Source organism: Chiloscyllium plagiosum, unplaced genomic scaffold, assembly GCF_037043375.1.
Source record: "Chiloscyllium plagiosum isolate Xiang-an unplaced genomic scaffold, Cpla_swu_hap1 HiC_scaffold_19, whole genome shotgun sequence".
NCBI lineage: Eukaryota > Metazoa > Chordata > Chondrichthyes > Orectolobiformes > Hemiscylliidae > Chiloscyllium > Chiloscyllium plagiosum.
Window position 1 is genome coordinate 5,155,434 of NW_028270157.1, and position 16,529 is coordinate 5,171,962.

General features: G+C 46.3%; 1 protein-coding gene across 13 annotated transcripts in view; it reads right to left on the reverse strand.

Moving 5' to 3' along the window:
• The window catches only part of mybpc1 (myosin binding protein C1), a 159,772-nt gene that overhangs the window by 113,900 nt on the left and 29,343 nt on the right, over positions 1-16,529 (reverse strand). For all 13 annotated transcript variants that reach the window (XM_043708742.2, XM_043708741.2, XM_043708740.2 and 10 more), the window contains exons 2-3: positions 14,551-14,817; positions 3,567-3,644 (exon numbers count right to left, since the gene is read on the reverse strand). In XM_043708742.2, the coding sequence (XP_043564677.2) occupies positions 3,567-3,644; positions 14,551-14,817 (345 nt within the window). The remainder of the gene's footprint in view (positions 1-3,566; positions 3,645-14,550; positions 14,818-16,529) is intronic.

The window sequence follows — 16,529 nt, forward strand, 5'->3', positions numbered from 1 at the left end:
CCAAACATTAAGTGGGATCACCTTAACGTGCAACGATTAGAGTGAGCAGAATTTTAAAAGTGCACCCAGGAGAGGTTCATGTGTCAGTACATAAATAGTCTGACCAGAGATGGGGCAGTGCTGGACAGGATCCTCGGGTGAAGTGTTTGAAGTTTCAGTGGGTGAGTGTTCTGGGACAGTGACCATAACTCTGTAAGTTTCAAAGTCATTATGGAAAGCGATAAGGGTAGTGCTGAAGGTAAGTGTCTAAGCTGGGGGAAGGCTGGTTTCAATATAATTGAAACGGGCGGCACGGTGGCTCAGTGGTTAGCACTGCTGCCTCACAGCACCATGGTCCCAGGTTCGATTCCAGTCTCTGGTGACTGTCTGTATGGAGTTTGCACATTCTCCCCGTGTCTGTGTGGGTTTCTTCCGGGTGGTCCGGTCTCCTCCCACAGATGTGCAGGTCAGGTGAATTGGCCATGCTAAATTGCCCATAATGTTAGGTGCATTAGTCAAAGGGAAACGGGTTTGGGCGGGTTACTCTTCAGAGGGTCGGTGTGGACTGGTTGGGCCGAAGGGCCTGTTTCCATACTGTAGCGAATCTAATCTCTAATCTAATCATCTGACAGGTTGTGGGAAATATAGACCGCGAGCAGGTACTGTGTGTTCCTCTCAGAGTGAAGGCAGCAAGTCCAGGGATCCCTGGATGTCAAGGGATATTGAGAATTTCGTAAAGATAAAGAAGGAAGTACATGTCAGGAACATAGAGGGGAGACCCTTTGAGAGTATGAAGCATGTGGGGGGTGGGGGGGGGTTGCTTCTGAAGGAAATGAGGAAGGCAATGAGGGGCCAGGAAAACCCCAGGCATTTTATAACTATGTGAAGAGTTAGAGGATTACCAGGGAAAGAGTGGGGCCTATAAGAGACCAAAGGGGAAGCCTGTGCACGGAGCCAGAGGAGGTGGGTGAGGATCTTAAATGAGTATTTCTCATCCATATTCACTGTAGCTGGGAATTTCAGTTGGGGTGGTGAGGTTCTAGAACACATTAAGATTAATAAGGAGGAGATATTAGATGCTTTAATGGACAGACAGGTATATAAATCCCCAGGCCTGATGAGATGTATCCGAGGCTGATATTGGAGGTAAGGGAGGAAATTGCTGGGGCCCTGATGGTGATATTTAATACTTCGCTGGCCACAGGCGAAATGCCAGATGACTGGAAGATAGCTAATGTGGCTCCTTTGTTCAAGAAGGGCAGTAGAACAGACCAGGTAATTACAGAGCAGATTTTCCACAGCAGGGGGAGGGACATTATTGGAAAATATTGTGAAGGACAGGATTAATCAATACTTGGAAAAGCAGGGATTGATCAGGGATAGTCAGCACAGATTTATTAGAGGGAGATCCTGTCTGACTAATTTAATTGAGCTTTTTAAAAAGTTGACTAAATATATTGATGAGGGCAGTGCAGTTGATGTGGTTTACATAGAGTTCAGTTAGGCCTTTGACAAGGTCCCACATCACAATCCAAAGGTGTGCTGGTCAGGTGAATTGGCCATGCTAAATTGCCCATAGTGTTCGGTGCATTAGTCAGGGGTAAATATAGGGTAAGGGAATAGGTCTGGGTAGGCTACTCTTCAGTGGGTCGGTGTGGCCTTGTTGGCTGAAGGGCCTGTTTCCATACTGGAGGGAATCTAATCTAAGGAAAAGAAAAATGTAAGAGCCAATGGGATCCAAGGTAAGTTGGCAAACTGGATCCAAAATTGAAGATCGTATGAGGACAGGCTGAGGCACTTGGGGCTGTTTTCATTGGAGAAAAGAAGGTTTAGGGGTGACTTGATAGAAGTGTACAAGATGATTAGGGGTTTAGATAGGGTTGACCATGAGAAGCTTTTTCCACGTATGGAGTCAGCTATTACGAGGGGGCATAGCTTTAAATTAAGGGGTGGTAGGTATAGGACAGATGTTAGGGGTAGGTTATTTACTCAGCGAGTCGTGAGTTCATGGAATGCCCTGCCAGTAGCAGTGGTGGACTCTCCCTCTTTATGGGCATTTAAACGGGCATTGGATAGGCATATGGAGGATAGTGGGCTAGTGTAGGTTAGGTGGGCTTGGATCGGCGCAACATCGAGGGCCAAAGGGCCTGTACTGCGCTGTATTCTTCTATTTTCTATGTTCCAAATAGGAGGCAGAAGGTGATGGTAGAGGGCTGTTTCTGTGATTGGAAGCTGCTGACCAGTGGTGTACCACAGGGATCAGTGCTGGAACCCTTGCTGTTAGTTACATACATTAACAACTTGGGTATGAATATAAAAGGTTCAATTAGAAAATTTGGAGATAATGTGAAAATTGATGGTGTTGCTGAGAGTGAGGAGGATCAGGCTACAGTCTGATATGGATCAGCTGGTAAACTGGGCAGAGCAATGGCAGATAGAATTTAATCTTGATAAGTGGGAGGTCTTAAATTTTGGGAGGTTTAATAAGGGAAGGATATACACAATGAATAATAGGTAGTGCTGAGGAACAAAGGGACCTTGATGTACATGTCCGTAGATCCCTGAAGGTGTCAGCACGGGAGGGCAGGGTGGGGAAGGAGGGATATAGGGGGCTTGCCTTCATTACCTGGGGCAGGGAATATAGGAGCAAGGAAGTCTCACTAAAACTTTCTACAACATTGGTTCGAGCACAGATGGGATACTGTGTGCAGTTCTGGTCGCCGCACTATCGGAAGGATGTGATTGCATGGAGAGAGTGCCGAGGAGATTCACCAGGATGGTGCCTGGGATGGAAAGGCTCAGTTATGAGGAGAGGCTGGATTGGCTGGGTCTGTTTTCCCTGGAGCAGAGGAGGGATCTGATTGAGGGATCCAAAATTATGGGAGGCATAGACAGAGTAGATCGAGAGAATCTTTTCCCCATCACAGACGTGTCTAAGATCAGAGGGCATAGGTTTAAGGTGAGGAGCAGGTGGTTTAGAGGAAATCTGAGAAAGAGGTTTTCCACCCAGAGGGCGGTAGAAATATAGACTGTGCTGCCTGAGAGGGTGTTGGAGGCAGGGACTCTCACAACATTCCAGAAGCTTCTGGATGAGCAATTAAAATACCAGGGCACAATAGGCTATGGACCAAGTGCAGGTCAATGGGATTAGTGTAGATTGGTGTTTGTTGGTCAGCACAGACATGGTGGGCCGATGTCAAGAGTGTGGTGCTGGAAAAGCACAGCAGGTCAGTCAGCTTCCAAGGAGCAGGAGAATCAATGGTTTAGGCATAAACACTTCATCAGCAATGATTCCTGATGAAGTGCTTATGCCTAAAACGTCAAACCTCCTGCCCCTTGGATGCTGCCTGACCTGCTGTACTTTTCCAGCACCACATTCTTGACTCTGATCTCCAGCATCTGCAGTCCTCACTTCCTCCATGGTGTGCTGAAGGTCCTGTTTCTATGCTGTGTAACTCCATGACTCTATATACCCTGGCCAACAATTTCCAATGTGCTCATTAAGTTCATCATCACTGAGCGTAAAATCTGATCTCTATGGCACACAGCTGAGTGTGAACGTACAGTTGGCTCAATGTCTCACTGACCTGCTGGTGCTGCTGGAGCTGCCTGTGTTGCTGGAGCTGCTGGTGCTGCTGGTTCTGCTGGTGTCCCGGTTGGAGTTCCTGTGGGAACAGGACAGAGACAACATTTCCATTGGTTTTCCTGGAAAGGTCAAAGTTCACAGGTGTTGGCTGCAAAGTAATAAGCTAATGTTCCTCCAGGGGTAATGCTGTTCGTTTTCATTCTCATGGGAGTCACTAACATGGCCATCTCCAGTTGTATATTGACAGCGACCTTCCTCATGAACTGAAACTTTGATACAACTGTGTCCAGTTCTGGACACTGCATCTGAGAAAGGGTGGATTGGCTTGGGAAGGATGGCAGTCTGGTTTTACTAGGAAGCTCCCAGTGCTCCAACCTTGAGATTGTGAGGAGAGATTATCCAAACTCAACAAACGCCTCCCCTGTGTTTTGAATATTAAGTGGTGATTTGATTGAGGCTTTTAACATGTGATAGGGCATCAATCATCTACAAGATGTAGTACAAAAATTCACCAAAGACCCTCAGACAGCACCTTCCAAACCCACCACCACTTCCATCTAGAAGGACAAGGCAGCAGATACATGGGAACACCACCCCCTGCAAGTTCCCCTCTAAGCCACTCACCATCCTGACGTGGAAATATACCACCGTTCCTTCAGTGTTGCAGGGTCAAAATCCTGGAATTCCCTCCCTAAGGGCATTGTGGGTCAACCTACAGCACATGGACTGCAGCGGTTCATGAAGGTAGCTCACCAACACCTTCTCAAGGGGCAACTAGGCGATGGGCAGTAAATACTGGCCCAGCCAGTGACACTTCCGTCCCCTAATTTTGAAAAAGACAGAGAAAGTTCTTTATTTTATGCTGCTCTACAGTTTCAGATAAAATAAAATTAACATAAATCAGGACCAGGCCAAGCAGGAAAGCTCCTCACACGAAGAGCAGGAAAAAGTGTGGGACTGTCTCCATAAAAATATACAGACACAAAGGGCTGAAAGGACAATCCTACAGTTTCCCAACCTAGGCTACCTCAAAGATACGATCGTCAATCACCGAGCACAGATTGATTCGTGCCTTTCCAGACCGTGAAAGATCAGGAGATTCTATTGCTCAAAGGACTTCAGTGAACCATTTGGGATTTTACAGCAATCTGATAACATCTCACAAGTGCCTTCAGTCAATTAACACTCCATAAAAATACCACTCACGTGCATTGTTGATTGGATCTCTGACAGCTGTCAATATCCTTTGACCTTTCTGCTGTTGACCCATGGTGTCAGAGCAAAAATACATAAAGGATAACTGAATAATGCAGACATCACCCAGCGACATCTCAAATTCAGCAGCAGACCCTGGCCTAGCTTCAGACTTCCCTTGGAGCACAGGTTGTTGTAATGCAGACATTGCAATTGGCAGTGTGCTAGCTTTAAGGAACTGTAAATTATGGGGGATCCGTGTCAATAATAAATGCCAGCCCTAATTAGTGCTAGCAACACCAGTAGCACACTGGTATTTGTAAACAGTCCTTGTGTTGCTTCAACTCTCAGCTGGTGAGGTGGAAAATTGTGATTTATTTGCATTTCTAATTACCTCCACAAGGTGGACATGGAATATAAATCCCAGCACTGACCCCTGGGCCTGAATGATCTGCCTCAGTGCTGAATGATTCTGTGCAAAATGTGGGAATTAAATGAAACCTTGTTCAGGTTACTGACAATGAAAATTGACAAGACTTGGCCTTTCGCGATGGACTGCAACATTTCAGCTTAGCACTATCTTCTCAAGGTCAACTACAGAATGGCATAAATGCCAACCCAGCTAGTGACGCCCAGGTAACACAAGTGAACTGAACAAATTACCCTGATCAGAGAATGGACAGGACCAGGTCTTCATCACATTTACTCTTTCCCACAGACTCTCCATGGAGTTTTGCAATGGAACCCATGATAATCAGTGGGAGAGGGACTTACCTGGGAGTTGCAGTGGGCGAGGGACTCAGAGTCATTGAGTCATAGCCATCTAGAGCACAGAAAAATGCCATTCAGCCCATCACATCTGTGCCAGTCAAAAACAGCCATCTTACTATTCTAATGTCATTTCCCAGCACTTGACCCATATCTTTGTGTGCCTTGGTATCACAGGGGCATATCAAAACACTTCTCCAATGTGACGAGGGTTTCTGCCTCTCCCACCTTTAAAGGCAGTGAGTTCCAGATTCCCACCGCCCTCTGGGGGGAAGAATATTTTTCTCACCTCTTCTCTAAACATAAGAACATAAGAGCATCCAAACTAGAAGCATGGGTAGGCCATTCGGCCCCTCGAGCCTGCTCCGCCATTCAATAAGATCATGGCTGATCTTTTTATGTCCTCAGCTCCACTTACTCACCCTCTCACCGTAACCCTTTAACCTCTTATTGTTCAAAAAATATTTACCTTAGTTTTAAAAATGTTTACTGTACTATCATCAACTACTTCCCTGGGCAGGGAATTCCATAGACTAACAACCCTCTGGGTGAAGAAGTTCCTTCTCAATCCAGTCCTAAATCTGCTCCTGCTAGTCTTGAGGCTATGCCCTCTTGTCCTAGTTTCATCTGCCAGTGGAAACATCCACCCTATGTCTATCTTATCTATTCCCTTCATAATTTTATTTGTTTCTATAAGATCCCCCCTCATTCTTCTAAATCCCAATGAATATAATCCCATCCGACTCAGTCTCTCCTCATAAGCCAACCTCCTCAATTCTGGAATCAACCTAGTGAACCTCCTCTGCACCCCCTCCAGTGCCAGTACATCCTTTCTCAAGTCAGGAGACCAAAACTGCACTCAGTACTCCAGGTGTGCCCTCACCAGCATTCTATACAGCTGCACCATTACCTCTCTGCTTTTAAACTCAATCCCTTGAGCAATGAAGGACAACAATTCCATTTGCCTTCCTAATTACCTGTTGTACCTGCAGACCAACCCTCTGCGATTCCTGCACAAGGACATCCAAGTCCCTCTGCACAGCAGCATGCTGCGATTTCTTACCATTCAAGTAATGGTCCTCTTTACTGTTGCTCCAACCGAGATGTATGACTTTACATTTATTAACATTATACTCCATCTGCCAGACCTTAGCCCACTCAACTGAAGTATCTATGTTTCTTTGTAAAGTTTCACAGACGTCTGCATACCTTGCTCTGCCAATCATCTTAGTGTCATCTGCAAATTTTGACACCGTACATGTGGTCCCCAACTTCAACTCATCGATATAAATTGTAAATGTTTGTGGTCCCAACACTGATCCCTGAGGCACACCACTAGTCACTGATTACCAGTCAGAATAGCATAGTGGGTGCTATTCTGTTTGTCAACCAATCCTCTGTCCACACTGATACTCCACCCCAACACCATGCATTCTTATCTTATGCAGCAGCCTCTTGTATGACACCTCATTGAAGGCCTTTTGGAAATCTAGGTATACCACATCCACTGGGTCCCCATTGTCCACCTTGTTCATAATGTCTTCATAGAATTCCAAAAGATTTGTCAAGCATGACCTGCCCTTCATGAACCCACGCTGCATCTGCCCAACAGGACAATTTCAATTGAGATGCCCTGCTATTTCTTCCGTGAGAATAGACTCAAGCATCTTCCCCACTACTAAGGTTAAGCTCACTGGTCTAACATTCCCATCCTTTGTCTACCTCCCTTTTTAAACAGTGGCATCACATTTGCTGCTTTCCAATCTGCTGGAACTGCCCCAGGGTCCAGTAAATTTTGGAAAATTACCGCCAGTGCACCTGCTATTTCTTTCACCATCTCTTTTAGTACCCTGGGATGCATTCCAACAGGGCCAGGAGACTTATCAATCGTTCGCTCCATTAGCTTGCCCAACACTAACTCTTCCAGGTCCTCACCTACCTTCAGATCTTTGTCAATTACTGACATTATTAATGTCCTCCACTGTGAAGACCGATACAAAATACCTGCTCAATGCCTTGGCTATTTCATCCTATCCCATAACTAAATGCCCCTTCTCATCCTCTAAAGGACCAATGTTTACTTTAGCCACTCTTTTTTTGTTTTATATATTTATAGAAACATCTGCTTTCTGTCTTTATATTTGGTGCTGGTCTTTTCCTCATGTTCTTTCTTACTTTTCTTTATAGCTTTTTTTGTGGATTTCTGTTGACATTTAAAGTTTTCCCAGTCTTCTAGTTTCATGTTGTTTTTGACTGTTTTGTATGCCCTCTCTTTCAATTTGATCACCTCCCTTATTTCCTTTGACGAGGGTAGTGCTGGAGAAGCACAGCCGGTCACACAGCATCCGAAGAGCAAGAGAATCGATGTTTCAAACATAAGCTCTTCTTCCTGATGAAGGGCTTTAGCCTGAAACGTTGATTCTCCTGCTCCTCAGATGCACCCTATCTCTGTCCCTCAATTTCCTACATCTCAATCATGTCCCCTCTCAATCTTCTCTGCTCTAAAGAAAACAGCTCCAGTCTGTCCAATCTCTCTCCATCACTGAAACTCTCCAGCCCAGGGCAACATCCTGGTAAATCTCCCCCTGCCCTGTCTCTAGTGCTATCACATCCCTCCTATAACTGGAATCCAGAACTGCAGGTTCTGGATTCCACTATACTCCAGGTGTGGCCTAACCAATGTTTTATGCAGTTCTAATATAACCTCCCTGTTCTTAAACTCTGTGCCTTGATTAGTGAAGACATGTATCCCATAATGCCTTCTTGACCACTTTATCCACCTGCCCTGATACCTTAATGGACCAGTGTACATGCACACTACAGTCCCTCTGATCATCAGTGTTTCCCAGGGTATTACTGTTTATCGTGTGTAACCTTCTATTGCCTGCCCTGCCCAAGTGTATTACCTCAAATTTATCTAGTTTGAATTCCATATGACACTGATCAGCAGTTTTAACCAATCTGTCCACATCCCCTTCTAGTTTAAGATTATCCTACTCACCATTTATCACCCCACCAATTTTTGCATCATCTGAGAATTTACTGATCGGAAAATCACTCAGGGTATAATTTGGGACCTGAGTCAACAAGGAAAACAACTTTATCTCCCTCTGCTTGATCAAACTATTAACAAGCAGTGCGCAGTCTGAACCAGGCTCTGTCAATTCATCTAAACTATGGAAGTGATGGCCTAGTCATGTTTTTGCTGGGTCTATTAATCCAGAGACTGGATTAGTGGCGCTGGAAGAGCACAGCAGTTCAGGCAGCATTCGAGGAGCAGTAAAATCGGTGTTTCGGGCAAAAGCCCTTCATCAGGAAGACAGGCAGAGAGCCTGAAGTGTGGAGAGATAAGCTAGAGGAGGGTGGGGGTGGGGAGAAAGTAGCATAGAGTACAATAGGTGAGTGGGGGAGGACATGAAGGTGATAGGTCGGGGGCGGGGGGAGGGTGGAGTGGATAGGTGGAAAAGAAGATAGGCAGGTAGGACAAGTCATGGGAACAGTGCTGAGCTGGAAGTTTGGAGCTGAGGTGAGGTGGGGGAAGGGGAAATGAGGAAACTGTTGAAGTCCACATTGATGCCCTGGGATTGAAGTGTTCCGAGGCGGAAGATGAGGCGTTCTTCCTCCAGACGTCTGGTGGTGAGGGAGCGGCGGTGAAGGAGGCCCAGGACCTCCATGTCCTCAGCAGAGTGGGAGGGGGAGTTGAAATGTTGGGCCTCAGGGCAGTGGGGTTGATTGGTGCAGGTGTCCCGGAGATGTTTCCTAAAGCGCTCTGCTAGGAGGCGCCCAGTCTCCCCAATGTAGAGGAGACCGCATCAGGAGCAACGGATACAATAAATGATATTAGTGGATGTGCAGGCAAAACTTTGATGGATGTGGAAGGCTCCTTTAGGGCCTTGGATGGAGGTGAGGGAGGAGGTGTGGGTGCAGGTTTTGCAGTTCCTGCAGTGGCAGGGGAAGGTGCCAGGATGGGAGGGTGGGTTGTTGCGGGGCGTGGACCAGACCAGGTAGTCATGGAGACAACGGTCTTTGTGGAAGGCGGAAAGAGGTGGGGAGGGAAATATATCCCTGGTGGTGGGGTCTGTTTGGAGGTGGTGGAAATGTCGGCGGATGATTTGGTTTATGCGAAGGTTGGTAGGGTGGAAGGTGAGCACCAGGGGCGATCTGTCCTTGTTACGGTTGGAGGGGTTGGGTCTGACCCAGGCCATGTTCTGGGGACCTGGGTTTGAATCCTGCCAAGGCAGATGGTAGAATTTGAAATGAATACAAATCTGGAATTAAAAATCTAATGGTGGCCTTGAATCCATTGTTATTTGTTGGGGGAAAATCCATCTGGTTCACTCATGTCCTTCAAGGAAGAATCTGCTGTCTTCACCTATTCTGGCCTACACATGACTCCAGATGTACAGCAATGTGGTTCATTGTTAAGTGCCCTCTGGGGAATTGGGGATGTGTTATAAATGTTGGCTCAGCCAGTGCTGTGATTATTCTATGAACAAATTTATAAAAAAAGTGAGCTCAGTACCATCAGCTGGCACTAAAATATAGGGTGGGGGAAAATTATGGGATTTAGGGAAGGGTATAAAAGAGAGAGAAATATAACATTAAAACACAGCTTTTTACAATTTTTTAAATCTATAAAAGCAATCAGATTTTATAGATCTGATCCACACATAGAGTCCACAGAGATGGTGTGGTGCAGTGGCTCAGTGGTTAGCACTGCTGCCTCACAGAGACAAGGACCTGGGTTTGACTCTAGCCTCAGATGACTGTGTGGAGTTTGCACATTCTCCCCGTGTCTGCATGGGTTTCCTCTGGGTGCTCCAGTTTCCTCCCACAATCCAAAGATGTGCAGGCTAGGTGGATTGGTCATGCTAAATTGCCCATAGTGTTCAGGGATGTGCAGGTTAGATGCATTAGTCAGGGGTAAATGTAGAATAATAGGGTAGGAGAATGGGTCAGGGTGGGATACTCTTCGGAGGGTCGGTATGAATTTGTTGGGCCAAATGGCCTGTTTCCACACTGTAGGGAATCTATGTTCTATGAAAGGATAAAAGCTAATCCTTTCGGCCAAATGGCTAAAGAAAGCTTATCAGACCCTTAAAAAGGAGTTTAACGTAGAACAAACACGTTGTGACTGTTTCTAATGAGCGTATTGCGTGTGTGACATGAAAATACTGAACCTTCACACTGGTTCACATGCTCCGAGATAGAGTGTTCCATGGAGGAACTGATGTTGCAAAACGTGTGAAGGTGCAAGCAACTTGTTGACCTGTCTGTGTGGTCACTGACTGATTGACACTTTAACCACTGTAACCCTCATTATTATTCCGACAGCAAAGTCAGGCCCATCAACCTCCTTAAATGATTAAGTAACAAAAACAGGAAGCTAAATTCTTGCGAGGCAAAGGTGAAAGTTATTGGAGGGGGACAGGGAGCAATCAGATCAGCCATGGAGGGGTAGGTGGAGCAGGCTGGAGGGGCTGAATGGTCCACTCCTTATTGACAATGCTTGGAACTAGGAAGAGTCAGGCGAATGATCAATGCAGAATTTCTCATTCAGTACTTGAAAATGATGGGGCTAAAGTTTTCAGATCAGCTGCTCCGGTGGTGGACCCAGTGGGTCAGAATGAATTGCCCGATGTGAGGGAGTCTGCGTAAAATGTGCAAATGCACCCCTACAGGGGTGAGCTGTCACGGGCAAAACTAAGAGCAGGTTAAAAACAAATTAATCGCTTGAAAGTCTGGTGCAACATCCTTACTTGATGCTGAAGAGATGATTCCAGGGTCGCAGCAAGAGATGAACTATGTCCTGCCACTAGATATTTGATCATCCAAGTCTATAATTATCACTCAACCCTCATGCCACACTTTTAGGAATTACCCCTCTGGCTCCTCTTTAAAGGAACTTGCTGTCTTAATGCCTTTGAGTCTAAACTCTGTGGGAGAGGAGTAGGGAAAACAAATCTTTATGTGTCTGGAGATTTCAGTGACCCTTGTTGTCCTTCTAATGATGACCATCAGCCAGATTCTTCATTTGCTGAGGGTCAGGTACTCACTTTAACATGATATACTGGCTGCTGACAGGAATGGTGGGACACAGTCCACTCCAAGTATGTGATGACATCGTGTCTAGTACCTATGCAATGTGGGGCTGACCCCATCACACATGCTGGTTCCAATAATAGAAAAAAATAATAAATCAGTCAGACATTTAAATCTGACATTGAATTACTGCAGATTGAATATCCAGATGGATGGGAACTTTAAACCAGGGATCAACATAAATGAGAGTTGCGTTTTATCCATATTCCCACTGAACGTCCAAAAGAGTAAACATGCAAGGGTTCATTTTCCCCTTACAGATACAAGCCAAATAGGAGAAGGCATTTCAAAGGGCTTTTCCTTTTCCCCACCCTGTAAAGAAGAAATTCCCAAAGCTTTATGGTGGTAAGGTGGCTTAGTGGTTAGCACTGCTCCTTCACTGAGCCATGGACCCGGGTTCAATTCCAGCCTCAGGCAACTGTCTGTGTGGAGTTTGCACATTCTCCATGTGTTTGCGCGGGTTTCCTCACACAGTCCAAAGATATGTAGATTAGGTGGATTGGCCATGCTAAATTGCCCCACAGGGGGTCAGCCATGGGAAGTGTAGGGTTACATGGATAGATAGCTGGTGGGTGAGATGTGCTTTGGAGGGGACACAGTGGGCTGAATGGCCTGGATGTAGGTTTGCTCACTGAGCTGGAAGGTGAATGGATCAGTAATAAAGGTGACAGATTTAAAGTTATCAGGCTGAATTTCACTTTTCAGGTTTTGTGGAGGATTTCATAGAATCCCTGCAGTGTAGACCATTTAGCCTATCGATCCACACAGACCTGCAAACATCATCCTACCCAGACCCACCCCTCTACCCCTGCATTTCCTGTGGCTAACCCACACAGCCTGCACATCCCTGAACACTATGGGCAATTTAGCATGGCCAATCTACCCTAACCTGCACATCTTTGGACTGTGGGAAGAAACCCATACAGTAACGGGTAGAATGTGCAAACTCCACACAGACAGTCGCCCAAGGGTGGATTGAACCAGAGTCCCTGGCACGGTGAGGCAGCAGTGCTAAACATTGAGCCAGTGTGTCATCTCTCCTTGTGGACCACTGAGATGTTTCTGTGTCTTATTGATTCCTGAAGAAGGGCTAATGCCCGAAACGTCGATTCTCCTGTTCCCTAGATGCTGCCTGACCTGCTGCGCTTTTCCAGCAACACATTTCCATCTCTGATGACCTTACCCACCAACCCTCCCCCAGATGGCTGATTCTAGCCCCATTCAGCCACTCACTGCATCCAGTGCAGCCTCAAAATCCCAGAATTCACCAGCATCCCTTACCACGGCGCCATCTTTAAAAGCCCATTGTGCGCCTGGACTGTCTATCCCTTGACATTTGCCCCAGATAGGGCAGGGAAAAGGAAACTGTGACCTGCCACTCCCACACCCAGCTGGCAGGGATCTGTCCTGAGCTCCTGCTGGATGGGCTGGTGCCCAGGTGAAATATCCACCACCGGGACCCACAGTGGAGGCCGCGATACCAGGCGGTGCCCAGACCTGGTCCAGGGTTGTCACTTGAGTTAGAGCAGTCTCAGCTGCCTGGAGGAATGCCCAGCTCTGAAGGTCAGTGACCTTCTCCAATCCACCAGTGGCCGTGTCACCATCTTCCCTCTTGATGCCTCACATTCACCTCCCTCATGCTGTACCACTCTCATTATTGCCTGCAATACCCTCCCTCAGACTCTCACCCACTCCAACCCCCTGCCATCACTAACCCTGCATGCCCTCTGTGCTACCCACTTATTCACTTGGGACACCTACCTACCTGTACCAACAGTAATTTGAGGTGCCTCTCATATTCAGCTCCTGTAACACCTGCCTCTCCCTCATGCCAACAGGGAAGCAGCCACAGTTGGGCAGAAAGAGACAAGTCTGTGGGCAGCACGCTGCCTGACCTTCGATTCCTTTCTCCTTACTGACTTTTATCAGCTCGAGAGGTTGACTGACCGTGGACTGGATTCAGAGGCGGCACTTGACTTACTGCATGCCCCCAGTCAAGGCTATCTCCCTTGTTTTGACTGGGGACTGCAGATAAAAATGACAAGCTTCCTGGCTTTGTAGCTGCACTGAATGACACAGCAATCCAGCTGCACTGTCAGCCTGGTACCTCTTACTAAGAGGCATGGTGCACAAAGGCCAGGCAGGGGGTATCCAACTGGGCTTAGAGTGAGTGGGTGCTCTGACAGTGAGGGAAGCTCCTGGAGACAGCCTGGGGCAGTCCCTGAGCTGGGGGTCTGTCCCTGAGCACACTGTGTCCTTTCTGCAGTGTTACAAAGAGAGTTACCAGGCTTATGCCCAAAACATCGGCTCTCTTGCTCCCTAGGTGCTGCCTGACCTGCTGTGCCTTTTCCAGAGCCACGAGATACCAGTGCTGCTGCCCGAGGGGTAGCATGGAAGGGCAGAGTATCCTGTAAGTGGAATTGGGATCTCCTGCAGGGATTGTTAGAGGCTGGCACATCTTGAATGACAATGTGTGATGGAGTGTGCCCTGAGATGTTGGTGCCCAATGTCCAACAGAAAGGTCTTTCAGAACATCAGTGAGCTGAGATCTCCAGGTACTCACTCTCACTTTCATGTCACATCTCATCCACTCACAGTGACTGTCGGAATAGGAGGCTGCATATTAATGAGGCAATATCTACAAGTAATCAGATCTTTAAGAAACAATGATCCCCAGCAATGGGCAATAGTCTGGATTTCTCACCAAAGCCCCATGTCAGTCAGACCCCCATAACATTCCAAAGCTGTGGGGGGCATGAGAAGAGATATTATTCTTTGCATAACTCCCAGCTCCTTGGTTTCATCTCACAATCTCACATTAAGATTGTTAAACAGGATAGACCATGTCTTAGTCAATCAGACCACAGTATAGGAATAAAGAGACTTAGCATAAAAAGAGAGAATGTGATTAATCATCCTACCTTCCTGCTTGACTTTCAATTCAAACTTCACTTTGGACGTGCCACTAATGACGGCATACACCACTTCATCCTCCTTGGTCACACTGTTCACGGTGAGTGTGTGCTGCACTCCTTCTGACTTAATCACATATTTATCACTTGCTTGAATGTCTTTGCCATCCCTTTGCCATTTCACTTTGGCATCTGCCTTGCCAGTTTCAGCCACAAACTCAGCACCTCCCCCGGCGACCACCTCGAGTGTCTTCGGTTTTTTGGTAAACGCCGATGCTGTGAGACAAGAGACAGTTATTATAAAATGATGATGAATAGGACCACATCCAACAAATTTCCATTGCATTCTATTTGTGGAGGCCTAGTGGTGTTATTACTGGACTATTAAGCCAGAAGACCCAGGAAATGTTCTGAGGGCCTAGTTTCAAATCCTGCTGGGGCAGGTGGTGCAATTTGAAATCTGGAATCAAAGAATCTAATGATGACCATGAATCCATTACTGATTGTCAGAAAAACCCATCTGATTCACTCATGTAATTTAGTGATGGGAGCTGGCATCCTTACTTGGTCTGGCCTACATGTGACTCCAGACCCACAGTGAAATGGTTGACTTGTGACTGCCTTCTGGGTAAATACAGATGGGCAATAAGTGTTGGCCCAGCCAGTAACACCCTCATCCCATGAATGAATTTTAAAAAAAAAATTTGATTTCCAATTACTTGAAACACTGGATAATGATTGGTTTCCCAGTCAGGCCTTGAATGAGTGAGTTAGAAGGAAATCTTTCAGATCCTTTCCCATTCCAAATTGGTTGAGTTGCCATCTGAGATAGAAATGGAAATTGCTGGAGAAACTCAGCAAGTCTGGCAGCAGCTGTGGAGAGAGAAACAGAGTTAATGTTTCAAGTTCAGTCACGCCTATTCAGAATTGGTCTTCAGGGTCCAGAATTACTTGCAGCATTATGTGGGTGATGTGTGAACTCAGGAGGAACCCTGGTGGTGGGGTGAGAGTCCCTCTGATAATATCTGGATCTGCTGTAGACTCATTGAAAGAGACTGATCAGCAAGTTAGTCAGTAACTCTGTATCATGAATTGTGAGCAAGTTTGATCTCCTTATTTAAAGGGAGGTATTATTTAATTGAAGAGAAAGTTCATTAGGATGATCGCTGGGATGGAAGGATTATCTTATGAGCAAATGCTAAGTAGGTTGGGACTCTACTCACTGGAGCTTAGAAGAATGAGAGGTTGAAACATGGATTCTTAAGGGGCTTGTCAGGGTCAATGCTGAGAGGATGATTCCCCTCCTGGGAGGGTCTAGGATCAGGGGACATAGTCTCAGAATAAAGGGACACAAATTTAAGGCTGAGATGAGGAGGAATGTCTTCTCTCAGAGGGTTGAGAGTTTTTGGAAGTCCTTACCACAGAGAGCTGAGGGGGCAGAGTCCTTGTATATTTAAGGCTGAGACAGATAGATTCCTGATCAGTCGGGGAATCAAGTGTTACAGGGAAAGGGCAGGAAAGTGGATGTGAGGAATGTTGGATCAGCCGCGCTCCTACTGAATGGTGGAGCAGGCTTGAGGGGCCAAATGGCCTACTCCTGATGGTTTTACAGTCTTTATTATTGTATTATCTGCCAACAAGTATGGGTCTGTTTGTAACCATTCCTAGCTCCCCAACACCAAGTAGTGGTATGAGCGTGAAGTCAGGGTACAGTCCAGCTCGGTTGAGATAGTGTTCTGATTCAGAGTCACCTTTCCATTTTACTGTGGATTGTCACCTCATTGCAGTTCCCTCAATGACTTGGGAACCACTCCATAGAGGTATCACAATGCAAATGCAGTGTCAAACACAATAACACAAAGAGGATTACACTCATCATCTCCTTTGCATAAAATCTCATCCACAAAATTAGGCAACAAAATAAAAGTCTCTGTACAGATATCCTGCACGTTTGTTTTTTGAAGTCTTTCTCAGCTCTCTGCTGCTTT